Source organism: Tupaia chinensis, unplaced genomic scaffold (genome assembly GCF_000334495.1).
Source record: "Tupaia chinensis unplaced genomic scaffold, TupChi_1.0 Scaffold000280_1, whole genome shotgun sequence".
In the NCBI taxonomy this organism is placed as follows: Eukaryota; Metazoa; Chordata; class Mammalia; order Scandentia; family Tupaiidae; genus Tupaia; species Tupaia belangeri.
In genome coordinates, this window is record NW_006159763.1 from 585,931 (window position 1) to 600,565 (window position 14,635).

Sequence of the window (14,635 nt, forward strand, 5' to 3'; positions counted from 1 at the left end):
TTTCTGTCTCTGTGTCTCTCTCTGTCTGTCTGGTGAGCGCACGCACCCTACAGTGAAAACCTCTCCAAAATAAAAAATAAAAAAAGAAACCAAGCCACCAGGTCCCAGACTTGAACCAAGATTGGCCATGTTGGAGTCCAGCGCCTTAACCACCATGCCTCCTGCTGGCCCCAAGCTCACATTATATATAATATGTATACATATATTTTTTAAAAGATTTATTTTATTTAACTTTATTTATTTTGACTAGAGAAAGTAAGCTGCCACAGTCGGCCATGTGAGAGTCCAGCGCCCTTAACCTCCACGCCACCTGCTGGGCCCTCACGTTATTTTTTTATTGGACAGTGCTGGTCTAGAAATCTGCTGACCTTGGGCCAGCCTGTGGCATGGTGGTTAAGGAGACTGGATCCCACATGGCCAACAGCACACTTCAAATCCCAGACTATGTCTTGAGAACACACTGTGCGTCTTGGTGCTCAAAATCCTGACAGGAAAGAAAAATGGAGAAGGGATCGCAGCGTGACTACCCCATGACCCCATGAGAGATGGTTTTTCACTTGCTCTCTTTGCTTCTCTCCATTGAGATAAACTCTCAGGTACCCTCTGGCAAATTAAAAACAAACAAAGGGCAGACACAAGGATCAAACAACCAGAACCATTTTTTCACCTATACAAATGTTCAATAAGGCATTTGAAAGCTGCGTGGGGTCAGGACAGACAGCTTTCTTGGGCAATACTTTCTTACAACGTGCGAAATATGGAGCATTCTTTGCTTGTTTGCTCACTCCCTAATTGGACATCAAAACCGCCTCTGGGAAGGAGCCATCCTGGGAGGAGACCCACTGTGGTCACCTGAAGGCCTGCCTGCCTTCCAGCCTCAATTCGGGCTGTTCTTTCACCAGATTCTAGCTGCCCCGACTTTCCCAGTTTTCCTCTAGATATATCCCTTCCCTCTCTCAGGGCCCCTGCGTGTTCTTTTCCTTGCCCAGAACTCTCCTCTCTACTTTTCATCTGGATAACTCTTATTGAACCTTTGGATCTCAATGTTCTCAAATTCTCAGTCTAATTCCATACTTCCTGATTTGTTTTTCCACTAAACTCTACTTTTCTGCCATGGTGCTTATCATGGTTTATGATTTCAAAATAAGTTTTATATATTTTTGCCATGTCTTGGTCTAGTCATTGCCTAACTCCTTCACCTTTCAGCTTCCTGAGGGCAGGGACACTGCCCATCAAATTCACCCCTTTTTTACTTATTAAGATGCCCAGGAGCCAGCAGGTGGCATGATAGTTAAGGTGTTGGACTGTTACATGGCAGTTCGAGTCCGAGACCTGACGGTTTAAAAATTGCATCAGGCATGTGCATACCCAAAATCCAAGGAGGAGACTGAAGGAGAAAGGATTGCTGGCATGGCCGTTGCCCTGCTTTTCACTCTCTCTCTCTGTTTCTGTCTCTCTCCAGTGAACATATATGCGCCCTATGGCAGAAACCTCTCTAAGTGAAAATGAAACAAGTTCCAGGCATCTTTGTTCGTTTGTTTTGCCACAGGGTACGGGTGTTTGCCAGAGAGAGAGAGAGACGGAGATAAGAAATCACCAACCCTGCAGGGGGTTGGCCATGCTGCAATCTCTTCTCCTTCATTCTCCTCTTAGGATTTTGAGCATGTGCACACACACACACACACACACACACACACACACGGCATGAGTTCGAAGTTGTTCCAGGATTCAAACTGTGGTCAGCCACATGAAAGTCCAGCTATGTAACCGTTATGCCATCTGCTGGTCCCACCCACAACTTACTATTAGTAAAAAGACAACAAACATTTCTTTTTTTCTTGATTCATGACAGTGCATGAGTGCATACGTGCAAGTGAGAGAGAAAGGAGGGAGAAAGAGAAGCATTTTCCACAGGGTATGGTCACTTCATGATGCCCTCCTCCACTGTCCTCCAACCTTGTAGATTTTGGACAGGCGCTTTTCAGGCTAACCAGGCCCGGATTTGAAGGGAAGTGGTGTGTGGGTTCTAGCTTCTCTTGAACGGTGCATTCCACTGCCCAGGGAACCAGCCCAGCAGACATTTCTTTTTTTTTCTTTTCTTTCATTTATTTATTTTTACATTTTCCCACAAACATTTACTTTACATAGCAAAAAATTTTAGCTCATACTCCATAATTCTTGACAGTTTACAAACAACTTTCAAAATTTCAAAATACTGAATTTTAAAGATAATGTTCAAAATATGTCTTATAATTTTGTATAATTTTATGACTCTATAAGATTAGCAATATGGTTTCCGACACTCGGTATATATTAAGTGGGGACATACAATGCCTCTCCTTCATAGCATGGCTTGCTTCACTCAGCAGTAAGTCTTCCATATTCATCCACTTCCTTTCAAAGGCCAGGGTTTTGTTGTTTTTTATGGATGAATAGTATTCCATTGAGTATATGTCCCAGCAGACATTTCTTAAGGACAGTCTTGTGTCTTGAACAAGGGTCAAGTTCCGAGAAAGGCTCCTCCACTGATGTCATTGCTGTGCAACATCAGAGTGCACCTGCACACCTCGATGGTAGGGCCTACTGCCCACGCAGGCTGTACGGGAAAGCCTGCCTGCTCCTCGTGGGACCACGGTCACATGCCTCTGCTCCCAAGGCCCTTGTGCCGTGCAGGACTAACCGGATGGATGATGGGGTTCTAAGCCGACTGGGAGAAGCCTACTCATTGAAGGGGAAGATGTTTTCCCAAGAGCAGAGGGATGTGAGCCGAAGCTGTGGGCACCGTTGGTCCAGGCTGGGTCCTCTGGGATAAACACCTGCAGAACGCACGCCCATCGCCAGGAGGCCCGCGGTTGAGGCCAGGGGCCCGCGTTGCAGCCGGGCGCGGTCGCAGCGTTGAGAAAAGGCCGAGCGACCATAGAGAGGAGAGGGCGCTGGCGGAGCGAGCGGCCGGATGCCGTTACCATAGAGACGGACGACTGGCAGGGAGCGGAAGAGGAAGCAGGGGTCTCACTGTGAGGTGGCAGCGACTGCAGCGGCGGAGCTGGCGCCTCGCGGGCACTGGGGTCTGTTCCCCCTGGCCGGCGCCCGCCGACGCTGTCTGTTCTGCCTCTCCGTGCCGCCCGGGCTCCCTGCCCCCTGCAGCCTCGTGACGGTCGCCGGTTTATTTTTGTTTTGAGACGAACGGCCAGGACTCGCTTCGGGCCTCCCGTCCACGGCTAGACTCGGTGTTGGCTCGCTGCGAGGTGGAGGAGGGCGCCGGGCCTCTGGCCAGGGGCATCTCCGTAGCCTGCGAGCTTCGGTTGGGAACCCCGCGTTGTCGCCAGCTGCTGCTTGTCCTCACGTTGGCTTTCGCTTTGTGTGGTTTGTTCCCTGGCAAAACCTGGTCCCGGAGTCGCTCCTACGCTGTGAGAGTTACCGCATTTCGCCTGCTGCCCCCTCGCCCTGCAGAGAGGATGCCCTGCAAAATGGCTCCGTCGGCCGTGGCGCTCCTCCGAGGCTGTCAGTGCTGAGTCACCATATCTGTCACCTCGTTTGGGTGGGCAGGAGGAGGGGCCGCTGTACCATTGTGTTCCCTGACGCTCCGGAGCGGAGGCGGTCCCGGCGGCTTTCCGTGCACCGCGTGCACCGCGGCCTGCAGTAGCAGCCCCTTCCGCAGCCTGATGAGTGGTGCTGGGCCCAGGAGGTGCTCTTCCGGGTGGGCTGTTGTGGATGGACCCTGTGCTTCCCCCGCTGCCATCCCTTTCTTGAGGTCCAGTCTGCAGGTGGGCGGTGTGTGCCCTTGTCAGTTAGGCTTGGCAGTGTTGGGTCTCGTTGCCATCCTTTCTCCTGGAAGACAGACGGCCACCCCAGTAGTGAGTGACATTGATTCCCAAATATAGTTATTGCCACTGGGGCTGAGGGTCAGCTCTGGCACGTGGGCAGCCGAAGACCAGGCGGAGGAAGACTGAACAGCCCGTCTTCTAGGGATGCGGGGTGGGGAAGACAGCATGGTGTCCTCTGTCGCTGACCTCACTGACTCCAGGTTCCCTGGTTAAAACTGAGGCCTGCCACAGGCCTGGCGCCCAGCAGCCCACTGACCCTTCAGGCTGTGCCCCCTGGACACCCACATGGCAGGGCCTACCGCCATGCGGCTGAGCTCCCTGCTGGCTCTGCTGCGACCCACGCTGCCCCTCATCCTGGGGCTTTCTCTGGGTTGTAGCCTGAGCCTCTTGCGGGTTTCCTGGATCCAAGGTGAGGGAGAAGATCCCTGTGTAGAGGCTGTGGGGGAGCCCCCAGGTCCACACGATCCAGACTTGAGAACGCGGCTAGACCAAAGCGATGAAGACTTCAAACCCCGGATTGTCCCCTACTACAGGGACCCTAACAAGCCCTACAAGAAGGTCCTCAGGTGAGAGCTACATCCGTGCAGTTCCCAGACCCTGTCCTCTGCTCAGGGCTGCTCCACGTCCTCGCCTCTGCCTCTTCCTGGTAAACGGAGTTAGGTTTCCTGGAGTAAGTCTGTCTTGTTTCCCACCCGGCTGGTTGCTCTCTATTCCCCTTCCCAGGTCGAAGAAGGTCCCACCCTCACGTTAGCCTAGCATGCGTCCAGCTCGTCTTGTAGGCCCTGCTCTGTCAGAGCCGATGCGGGCTCAGCACTCGGTGCAGACTCACTGCAGTGGTCATCTCTGCCGCCGCTCTTAGTGGCGGCCTCCTCCTTCCCGGCGTGTGTGCTGGACTAGCTGGGCCCCTGAAGATCAGGGCGTTGACCCAGGCATGCTGGTCTCTCCACAGGACTCGATACATCCAGACGGAGCTAGGCTCTCGTGAGCGGTTGCTGGTGGCCGTCCTGACTTCCCGAGCCACGCTGTCCACCCTGGCCGTGGCAGTGAACCGCACGGTGGCCCACCACTTCCCTCGGTTGCTCTACTTCACCGGGCAGCGGGGGGCCCGGGCCCCGGCAGGGATGCAGGTGGTGTCTCATGGGGACGAGCGGCCGGCCTGGCTCATGTCAGAGACGCTGCGCCACCTTCACACACACTTCGGGGCCGACTACGACTGGTTCTTCATCATGCAGGATGACACGTACGTGCAGGCCCCCCGCCTGGCAGCCCTTGCCGGCCACCTCAGCATCAACCAGGACCTGTACCTGGGCCGGGCAGAGGAGTTCATCGGCGCGGGCGAGCAGGCCCGGTACTGTCACGGGGGCTTCGGCTACCTGCTGTCGCGCAGCCTCCTGCTCCGCCTGCGGCCGCATCTGGGCAGCTGCCGAGGGGACCTCCTCAGCGCGCCAGCATCAACCAGGACCTGTACCTGGGCCGGGCAGAGGAGTTCATCGGCGCGGGCGAGCAGGCCCGGTACTGTCACGGGGGCTTCGGCTACCTGCTGTCGCGCAGCCTCCTGCTCCGCCTGCGGCCGCATCTGGACAGCTGCCGAGGAGACATCCTCAGCGCGCGTCCGGACGAGTGGCTTGGCCGCTGCCTCATCGACTCACTGGGTGTCGGCTGTGTATCGCAGCACCAGGTGACAACCCTTTCAAGTCAGTCCCAACCCCGAGAGGTGATTGAGTGATTGGTCTCTGCTGGCAGCTGCCGGCCCCTTCCCGCAGCCCCTCGGAGGCCGCTGCATGCCCTCCCTTGCCACGAGCCCCCTGGGTGCTCCAGCTGCTCCTTGTCCTTCACGGTCGCAGACCGTGTGGGAGTGTGCCAAGACGGCCAGCCCTGTGGGGCAAGGGAGCCGCCCTGTGGGAGTACGAGGGGAGCCAAGAGCCTGGAGGCGGCCATCTCCTCAGAGCACTGGGAGGGTTCCGGCTAGTGAGGAATGAGGGGTTCTTTGGGAGAAGAGGGTCCCCTTAGGTGCCTGACTGTCTTTTCTTCCCAAGATATAGGCTGTGAGAGTGAGTTGAGGGGAAGGGAGGCTAGAAGGGGCTCCCCTCGCGACCTGGTTCTAAGGCAGCAGCCCAGTGACCTGGACTCCGAGTCTGGTGGGGGACAACACCCATGTGTGGCATTGACCGGTCTGATTGGTCCCACTAGGGTCAGCACTATCGCTCCTTTGAACTGGTGAAAAACAGGGACCCCGAGAAGGAGGGGAGCTCAGCCTTCCTGAGTGCCTTCGCTGTGCACCCCGTGTCTGAGGGAACCCTCATGTACCGGCTCCACAAACGCTTCAGTGCCCTGGAGCTGGAGCAGGCATACAGCGAAATCGAGCAGCTGCAGGTGAGCCCTGAAGGGAGGCAAGGAGGTGGGGAAAAGCATGGTGGGAGGGCCAGGCCCAGAGGCCAGGCTGATGGCGAGTGGGCGGCTGAGAGGGCGAGGGCTCGACCTGGCTCCATAAAGGCTGGCCATACCTAACTTAGGACAGCTATGGGGACAAGGACCTTCAGCTGGCCATCTCGCTTCTGGAACACCTCAAGCGCAGGTGAGCCCTGAAGCTCAGACAGACCCACATCTCAGAGTGGCTTAGCCTCTCCCCCTGGTGCCTCACTCCCGAGGAGGTACCACTCGAAGTTCCTGAACTCCAAGAAGTGTCCAGGAGTGCCCAGGGGTAGAAGGCGGCAGAGTTCTCACTGGGGTTGTGGGAGGTGGACGTGATGAAAGCAGGGTCCAGTTAGGAGGAGGATGTGACTCGGGTGAGGGGAAGAAAGGTTGCTGAGCTTGCGTCTCAGGATGCCTCAGCCCTGACAGAGGCACACCTCTGCCACCTCCTTCACGCGGGAGTTGTGCAAGCTTGGGTGTGATCCGTAGCCGTCTGCCTTTCATCGGTAATGAAGGTAACAGATAGGACTAAAGGAGGGACTCCTCCCCCAGTGTTGATGAGTTAGGGAAGAGCTCAGCCCCTCGAATCTCAGGGCCACACAGTTGGAACCAGAGTGGAATCTAATGTGAGATGCATTCCCTCCAACCCAGGCTCAGATCCGGAACCTGACTGTGCTGACCCCCGAGGGGGAGGCAGGGCTGACGTGGCCCGTGGGACTCCCGGCCCCTTTCACCCCACACTCTCGCTTTGAGGTGCTGAGCTGGGACTACTTCACAGAGCAGCACACCTTCTCCTGTGCTGACGGGGCCCCCAAGTGCACGCTGCAGGGGGCCAGCAGGGCAGACGTGGGGGACGCAGTGGAGACTGCCCTGGAGCAGCTCAATCGGCGCTACCAGCCCCGCCTACGCTTCCAGAAGCAGCGGCTGCTGAATGGCTACCGGCGCTTCGACCCTGCGCGGGGCACAGAGTACACCCTGGACCTGCTGTTGGAGGCCGTGACTCAGCGTGGGCACCGGCGGGCCTTGGCCCGCAGGGTCAGCCTGCTGCGGCCACTGAGCCGGGTGGAAATCCTCCCTATGCCCTACGTCACAGAGGCCACCAGGGTGCAGCTGGTACTGCCGCTCCTGGTGGCTGAAGCTGCTGCGGCCCCAGCTTTCCTCGAGGCCTTTGCAGCCGGTGTTCTGGAGCCACGAGAGCACGCGTTGCTCACCCTGTTGCTGGTCTACGGGCCCCGGGAAGGTGGCCGCGGAACCCCGGACCCGTTCCTGGGGGTAAAGGCTGCAGCGGCCGAGTTGGAGCGACGGTACCCAGGGACAAGGTTGGCCTGGCTTGCTGTGCGCGCTGAGGCCCCCTCCCAGGTACGCCTCATGGACGTGGTCTCTAAGAAGCACCCCGTGGACACTCTGTTCTTCCTCACCACTGTGTGGACGAGGCCCGGGCCAGAAGTACTCAACCGTTGCCGCATGAATGCCATCTCCGGCTGGCAGGCCTTCTTTCCAGTCCACTTCCAGGAGTTCAACCCTGCCCTGTCACCACAGAGATCGCCCCCAGGGCCCCCGGGGGCTGGTCCCGATCCCCCCTCCCCTCCTGGTGCTGACCCTTCCCGGGGGGGCCCCATCGGGGGCAGATTTGACCGGCAGGCTTCTGCGGAAGGCTGCTTCTACAACGCTGACTACCTGGCGGCCCGAGCCCGGCTGGCTGGTGAACTGGCAGGCCAGGAAGAGGAGGAAGCCCTGGAGGGGCTGGAGGTGATGGATGTTTTCCTCCGGTTCTCAGGGCTCCACCTCTTTCGGGCCGTAGAGCCAGGGCTGGTGCAGAAGTTCTCCCTGCGGGACTGCAGCCCCCGGCTCAGCGAGGATCTCTACCACCGCTGCCGCCTCAGCAACCTGGAGGGGCTGGGGGGCCGCGCCCAGTTGGCCACGGCTCTGTTTGAGCAGGAGCAGGCCAACAGCACCTAGCAGTCCCCTCGCCCCCCACCTCAGACAGATGGCTCAGTCCGCCCCAGCCCCTGGAAGGGCAGGGCCAGGTGTGGACAGAGGGAGGGCTTGTCGCTGTATTTTTTAATAAGAAAACGTTATTAAAAGTCTTCTGCCAAACTGTTTTTAGGTCTAGGGAAAACAGGGAAAAGAATCCAAGGGCAGGCTGTGACGAGTTTGTCCTGGGAGACCCACTGCCTTCCCCTGCCCCAGTTTCCAATGACCACAAGGCTGCTGTCAGATGAACAACCTTTAATCCAGCCCCCCCACTCCTCCCCCCGTGAGGCGGCAGAGGAGTAAGCCCAGAGCAGAGCTGGCGGCGAGGTCCAGCGACGCCCGATCCCGATCGCCGGCTCCTAGGTGTTGCGCACAACCAGCGACTGCTCCAGCTCCTGCCTGCGCTGCTGGATCTTTAGAGGAAGCGCGTGCAAGAGTGGGGTTAGTGTCCTGGTGAGAGAGCAGCGCCGCCCCCCCCCCACCCTGGGGGAACCAGCCAGCTTCTAGGGGCAGGGAGGGCTGGATGGTGTGGATGGCGTGGCAAGGCCAGCTTCTCAGTAGAGGAAGGGGAGCATTGAGAACAAGGGCCCCCTCACCTTGCAGTAAAAGTAGCGGCTGACAGCTTCCTGGGACCAGGGCTGATGGTAGAACTCCGCACGCCGCTCCTCTTCAGGGTTGCCAGCCACATCTGTCATCACCTGGGGAGCATGGGTCAGCCCTGAGCCCCGAGTCGCCCCCCCTGACCCCGCTGGCCACCAAGGGCATGGCGCTCACTGCTCTGCCCATGTGCTTGTCTTCCCCTGCAGTAGCCCCGGGGCTCCCTCGTCACCTTGAGGTCCCGGCTCTGGGAACGGAGCAGGTCTTGGACATAGCCTTTGGGGTCTCTGGAGAAGCTTAGCATGAAGTCCCTCTGGATCTTGAGCTGGTTTATGGACTCAATCGTCTCATGGATCTGCAGGTAGAGAGAGACACTTTCCACCTGGCTGTGGTAATGGGGGGATCACTTCTCTGGAAGGGCCGTCCCTCAGAGCCACCCCTCCCACCCCTGTTCTCGGAAGTCCCAGGGAAGGAGGGGAGGGACAGGATTAAATGTGGGATGAGGCTCAACTCTAGATGGTATGCAGGGGACATGTCCCATCCCCTCCCTCCTCCCGTAGGCCTGCACTCTGGCCTGCTCTCACTTCTGGGTTAATTAACGTCCCACTCCAGCCCTGGGCTCAGGCCCCACCTTACTGTCCAGAGCACTGATCTCTTGCTGGTTGGCGGTGGAAAGCAGGAAGCTGCTCATCTGCCCCTTCAGTGGCTCCTCCACCTCCACGTCAATGTCGTAGCACGCTGTCTTCTTCTGGTCTGATGGGTCCACACTGCCAGGGACGCCACCCTGAGTGACCACTCCACCCCGCAGAGGGATCCATAGAGGAGGCGGGAATGGACGGGAGGGAGGACTGGCAAAGGCAGAGATGAGGAAACTGCCGGTCTGAGGAGCAGGCTGGGGCCAGCTCACCTGATGACGTGGTTGATGACAATTGGGTCAGGGGGCAAAAGCAGGGCTGTGAGGCGCTGGGGAATCTCGGAAAACTTCAGCCGGGGACAATCAAAAATCTGAAGCAGGACAGTTGTGGGGAGAGAGATCATTCTATGCTTGAAGAGATTGTAACTACAGTTCTAGAACTTTCCATTCTGGGGTGGTTTGGGCTGTGCTGTGCTGATGAGTTACCAGCATGGCTGACCGGGGAGGGACCGATGTTAGCCCAGCTCTCCCTGCCTGGGCATCACTCCTGCCTCCACCTCTTACCATGTGCCCTTGACCTCCGTGGCTTCACCTGTAGACTGGGATGGTACTGACCCCACTCAGGGCTGGTGTGTGGGCTTCGTGGTTAACCCACCACGTGCCTGCACAGTGCCTGGCAGATGGCAGGTGCCCAGTAAACCACAGCCACTACTGCTGGTCTGTCTGCTGTGCTTACTTGAAAGTACATTAATCATCACACACTCTACTTGGAAAGGATTTTGCACATCACCTTCACAGTGACCTGATTTTCCTAACTGCTCAATAATAGAAGGGACAGAGATGAGGAATGACGGGGCTGGCAAGTGGTGTGGTGGCTAAGGGCACTGGACTCCCACCCATATGGCTGACCGCAGTTCGAGTCCCGGACCCGGCAGCTCTCTCTCCCCCGCTCCCTCTTCCCTTCTCTCCCTCCCTCTTTCCCCTCTCTGGTCAAATTAAATAAAGTTAAATAAAATAATTATTAAAAAAAAAGTGAGAAATGAGGCTCAGAACAAGTAATCCAAGTCTAGACCAGGACTAGAACCCAGGATGCTAACCCACAAGTGTTGGGAATACTGCATTCCAGAAGGCACTTGGGAGGCTAACATGGGTGGGCCTCAGCTCGGAGCTAATCGGAGCTAATCTGCGGCAGGGCCTGGACTGGAACCTCTGCTCTGAGACAGCAGCGACAGTTCTGTTTCTGACTCGGGACTCTTGGAGGGAGGGGTGGGGCCACCTCGGTGGAGGTGCTTGCCCTGCTGACTGCTGGCACCAGGAGAGCTACCTGTTGGAAGTACTTGTCGCCGTTGATGTACTCCTTGTCGTGGGAGTCCTGCAGCCTGTTAGTCTTCACGTACTGCCACAGGGCCTGGACGATGGCTGAGCGGCTCTGTGTGTGCAGCCCCAGCAGCCGGGCCAGGCGGGGGTCCAGTTTGAACTGGGGAGGCTGGGAAAGGGGGCCGTGGACATTAGAGAAGGAGGGGAGGGATGGGAGTGTGGTGACTGGAGACAGCTTCTGGAGAGGGACGGGGCAGGGAGAAGGGAATTCTCGAGTGCGCAACTGGTCCTGGACCCACTGAGGGCCTCGTGTGGCATCCATGGGACGGTGGCAGGCACAGACCTGGTAGTCCAGCATGAGGAGCAGGGTGCAGCGCACACTCAGGTCCCCTGGCCTCTTCACCTGGAAGCCATCCGTCTCCTGTGTGGTGGGTGTCCGGTGCCACTGTCCGGGGAGAGGAGCTGGGTCACCCACAGGCCCATGTGGATCAGTGGGGCCTGGGGCTCTAGGGCAGTTCCTGAATGAGTGTGCACGTCCCTCAGGGACTTGGCTTGGGGAAATCTGCCTTACCTCAACTAGGTGGTTGTCAGGGCCATAGAGGTCTTTGTCCAGCTCAATGACCAAACTCTTGAAGAAGGAAGAGAACTTACGCTTCTGCTTGCTGGGCTGTGGGAGAGGAAGAGGGACCGGGGTGGGGAGGGGGCAGGAGGTGGCCGCAGGCAGGCAGCTCGGTTAGATGCAGCCCCTATACCCAGAAGTTGTCTCGGCCCCACCCCCCAGAGCCGCCTCCTTAACCCACACTGCAGCCGTGTCTAGTTCTAGTTCTGTTCGCGACTAGCCCATACCCACCCCAGGGCACCTGGAGAGACCTGGGCCAGGACGTACATCATCCAGGAGCTTCCCTTCCACCCGCAGCTCCCAGGAGGCAATGCTGCCATCTGAATCCTCTGCGTCGGGCTTCGCAGGGTTAAAAGTATTGGAGATATAAAGTCGCAGCTTTCGCTTTTGCTGTAGAAATAAAAAAGTGTAGTACAGAGCTAATGGGGTGTGCTCCTACCCTGGGGCCACCCCGCTTTCCCAATCCTGGCACAGGACGAAGAGCCCTCTTCCTACCCCCAAACTAAGGCACCTTCATGGGCCTCTTCAGAGCCTCCTGGATGTCCACCCGCTTGCGCATGATGGTCTGATCCAGTTTCCTCTCAAACGCCAGGAGGTCCATGTAAGCCTGGGACTCGGGCACCAGCTCCCGAATCTGCAGAAGGAGCCAGCCAGGAATCGTGCTCAGCCGGTCTTGTGGCATGTAAGGTGCCATGACATGCCATCACAGGGCACAAAGGACATGGAGGGCCCACCCATGGGATGGGATTGCGGAGCATGGGATTTTGAGAGTGTGACCGGGATTTCATCATCCAGCAGTAGGGTCTGGACTGGGGGGACAAAATCACTACTCCCTCTAGGCAGACGCGCGTTTCATCGTGGGGCGAGGGGGACGGAGCAACGGTAATCCCAGCAAACACCGGCCTCTGGTCTTACGGCCACTGGACTTCCCTCGTGTCCCTGCAGAGAGCTTGGGGCTCTGCAGTCCAAGACAGTTGGGGTCACTGTTGCTTGCCTCTTCCTTGGCACCTCACCCGGACCCCATTCGTGGAGTCTCCACAGTGCCACCCACCCCACACCCAGCCCAGCCTGGGCCCTGTGTGAGGCCGGGGCCTCTGACTGCCTCGGGCCCCCTCATTCCACCTGGTGGCCCTGGCGGCCCTGGCTCTGGTCCCCTTTGTTCCACGCCTGTACGTCGGGCTGCCAGGATTCAGCCCCCTGAACCTCAGGCCCAGTGTTCCACCCCAGGGCTTCACTGCGGCCCTCGCCCCACCCCCACCCTGGCCTGGGAGCCTCACTTCTTAATGAGCTTTTTTAAACAAAAAGTGAAAGTGACTGTGACGCTGAAGCTTTGCTCCTGAGGGCCAGGGGAGGGCGGAGCAGCCAGGGGGCTGGGGGCTGCTGTGAAAGGCACTCACCCTTTGAGGGAGGATTTTGTCAGCCATCTTCCTCCTCTTGGCACTGTACATTTTTTAAAGAAAAAACCAGGTTACCATGGCGACAGATCTGGGAGTAACGAGGCCACCTGCTAAATTATCCCGACATCTCCGCCTGCCTGGCTGGGGCTCCCACAGCCCGCTCGTCTGCCCACCCGAGCGGCTGCCCTGGCACTGCGGAGAACTGGCACCCCAGCCTCTCCCGGGAAGACGGGGATGGCCCGTCCGCGCTGCGTCCTCCCCATCCACGGGGCAGAGACTTAGACTCAGCAGGGCTGGGGGCAGGGGGAGTGCCTCCAGAGGGTGGAAGTGTTTGAGGAAAGCCTGGAGGGCGGGACGGAGAAGGGAGGCCAGTTCTGAGGACCTTCCTTTTCTGGAATCGGGGTGCACGGCCCAAGGTGGCCTGAGCTCAGGAAGGGGAGACAACCGCCACCCCTGGAGCGGAAAGTGCCGGCACGAGGCTGGTGGGACCTGCGTCCCCTCACGCTGGGCTTGGCAGAGAATACGACGGGCACCAGGGAACGCCTGGTGTTGGCTAACAGGGCACGGGCCACGGCACACCCACGGGGACCCAGAGAGCATGTTGTGGGGATGATCTCTGCGGTGCGGCTTCAGGCAGAGGCTGGACCGGGGGCAGGCAGCAGCTGAGATTTGGACTTGTGGCCCAGAGCTGCTTGGTGCTCCAAAGCACCCCAAAACCCTTGGCGGCCAACAGAGTCAACGCAGCCTAGCGGACGGCTTCATACTGCCCCCGAGTGGTGATGTCGCTTCCTGCCCCGCCCGCCAGAACTGCGAATCTAGGCAAGCGGCTCTCCTTAAAGGTCTGATTTGTTTGAAACACGTTTTCTGGGAGAAACTCTGCAGTGTACAAGATAAGCCATTTGCTGTACAAAATGACGATTCACCATGCAAAAGAATTCATGAGGGGATTCCTGTAAATGGTGGATTTTCCTTGATGTGTAAAAAAGACTTAATAATGACGTGAAATTCATCTTACACCTTTTAAAGGGACCCATCTGCTGTGCTAAAGGAAGCATGTGTGTTTGGCTCAATACTGAAACCCAGAGGGGCATCGCTCTTGCCAGGAGCCAGCGGGGGCTGTCGGGGTGCTGCCAGCTGCTCGGACAAGAAAATGGGCTGGCCCTGGTCGGGGCGCAGATCTGGGCCAGAGTGCGCAGCTCATGCACTGCCAAGAGCCCAGGGATCACCTGAGAGCGCAGGGCAGAGACCACCGGCCCGCAGGGCAACCCTGCAGGTTCTGCCACCAGGGCGAAGGAGAGCCTGGACCGGCTTAAAGAGTGGGGGACGCCAAGAAAGTGCAGTGGAGAAGCAGCCCTGAAGCGCAGCTCCCGCCTGCCCCCCACCCCCACCCCAAGACTGAAGCATCACCAGAACCTGGGTGGGGGGTGCACAGAGGACGGGGCAGGTGACAAGCAGAGGGCCAGGAGGCATGCGGGGAGGGGTGCTGCCTGCCTCCGGCCCCAGCCTGTCTCTACCCTGAGAACACAAAGAACTGGACGACTAGTACCCCCAAGCCCACCTCCCCAGAGGGCATCCGACCACGAATACTCGCTCCCTGCTGATCACTCTTCCTCACCCCTTCGGATTCCCGCTCCTCGCCCACCTGGTCCCTGCGGTTCCCGACGGCCCGTCCCTGCACGCCCCCTCCGCGCCGGGCTCCCCACTCACCTGCGGCTCCGCGCGGGGGCGGTGGGCACCGGCTGGCCCTGGCTCTGTGCCTGGCTCTGCCCGGGCGGGGGCGCTGCTCGCTTGCGGGCGGGCTCCATGCCCGCGGGGGCCAGGCCGGGTCGCACGGCGGGGCTGGCCCTGTGAGGGGCGGCCG

General features: G+C 58.6%; 1 protein-coding gene and 1 non-coding gene across 2 annotated transcripts in view; one reads left to right on the forward strand and one right to left on the reverse strand.

Moving 5' to 3' along the window:
- Positions 1–7,962: 7,962 nt before the first annotated feature.
- Positions 7,963–8,022, forward strand: MIR671 (microRNA mir-671). The gene has a single exon (NR_129465.1). It is a non-coding gene; the product is annotated as a microRNA mir-671 (primary transcript).
- A 426-nt stretch (positions 8,023–8,448) lies between these two features.
- Positions 8,449–14,635, reverse strand: part of SMARCD3 (SWI/SNF related BAF chromatin remodeling complex subunit D3) — a 9,228-nt gene continuing 3,041 nt past the window's right edge. The window contains exons 3-14 of the mRNA XM_006150228.3: positions 14,482–14,613; positions 12,775–12,817; positions 11,889–12,011; positions 11,645–11,767; positions 11,330–11,425; positions 11,102–11,203; positions 10,766–10,927; positions 9,715–9,812; positions 9,439–9,574; positions 9,040–9,162; positions 8,807–8,908; positions 8,449–8,623 (exon numbers count right to left, since the gene is read on the reverse strand). Coding sequence (XP_006150290.1) covers positions 8,570–8,623; positions 8,807–8,908; positions 9,040–9,162; positions 9,439–9,574; positions 9,715–9,812; positions 10,766–10,927; positions 11,102–11,203; positions 11,330–11,425; positions 11,645–11,767; positions 11,889–12,011; positions 12,775–12,817; positions 14,482–14,613 — 1,294 coding nt within the window. The 3' untranslated portion in view covers positions 8,449–8,569. The remainder of the gene's footprint in view (positions 8,624–8,806; positions 8,909–9,039; positions 9,163–9,438; positions 9,575–9,714; positions 9,813–10,765; positions 10,928–11,101; positions 11,204–11,329; positions 11,426–11,644; positions 11,768–11,888; positions 12,012–12,774; positions 12,818–14,481; positions 14,614–14,635) is intronic.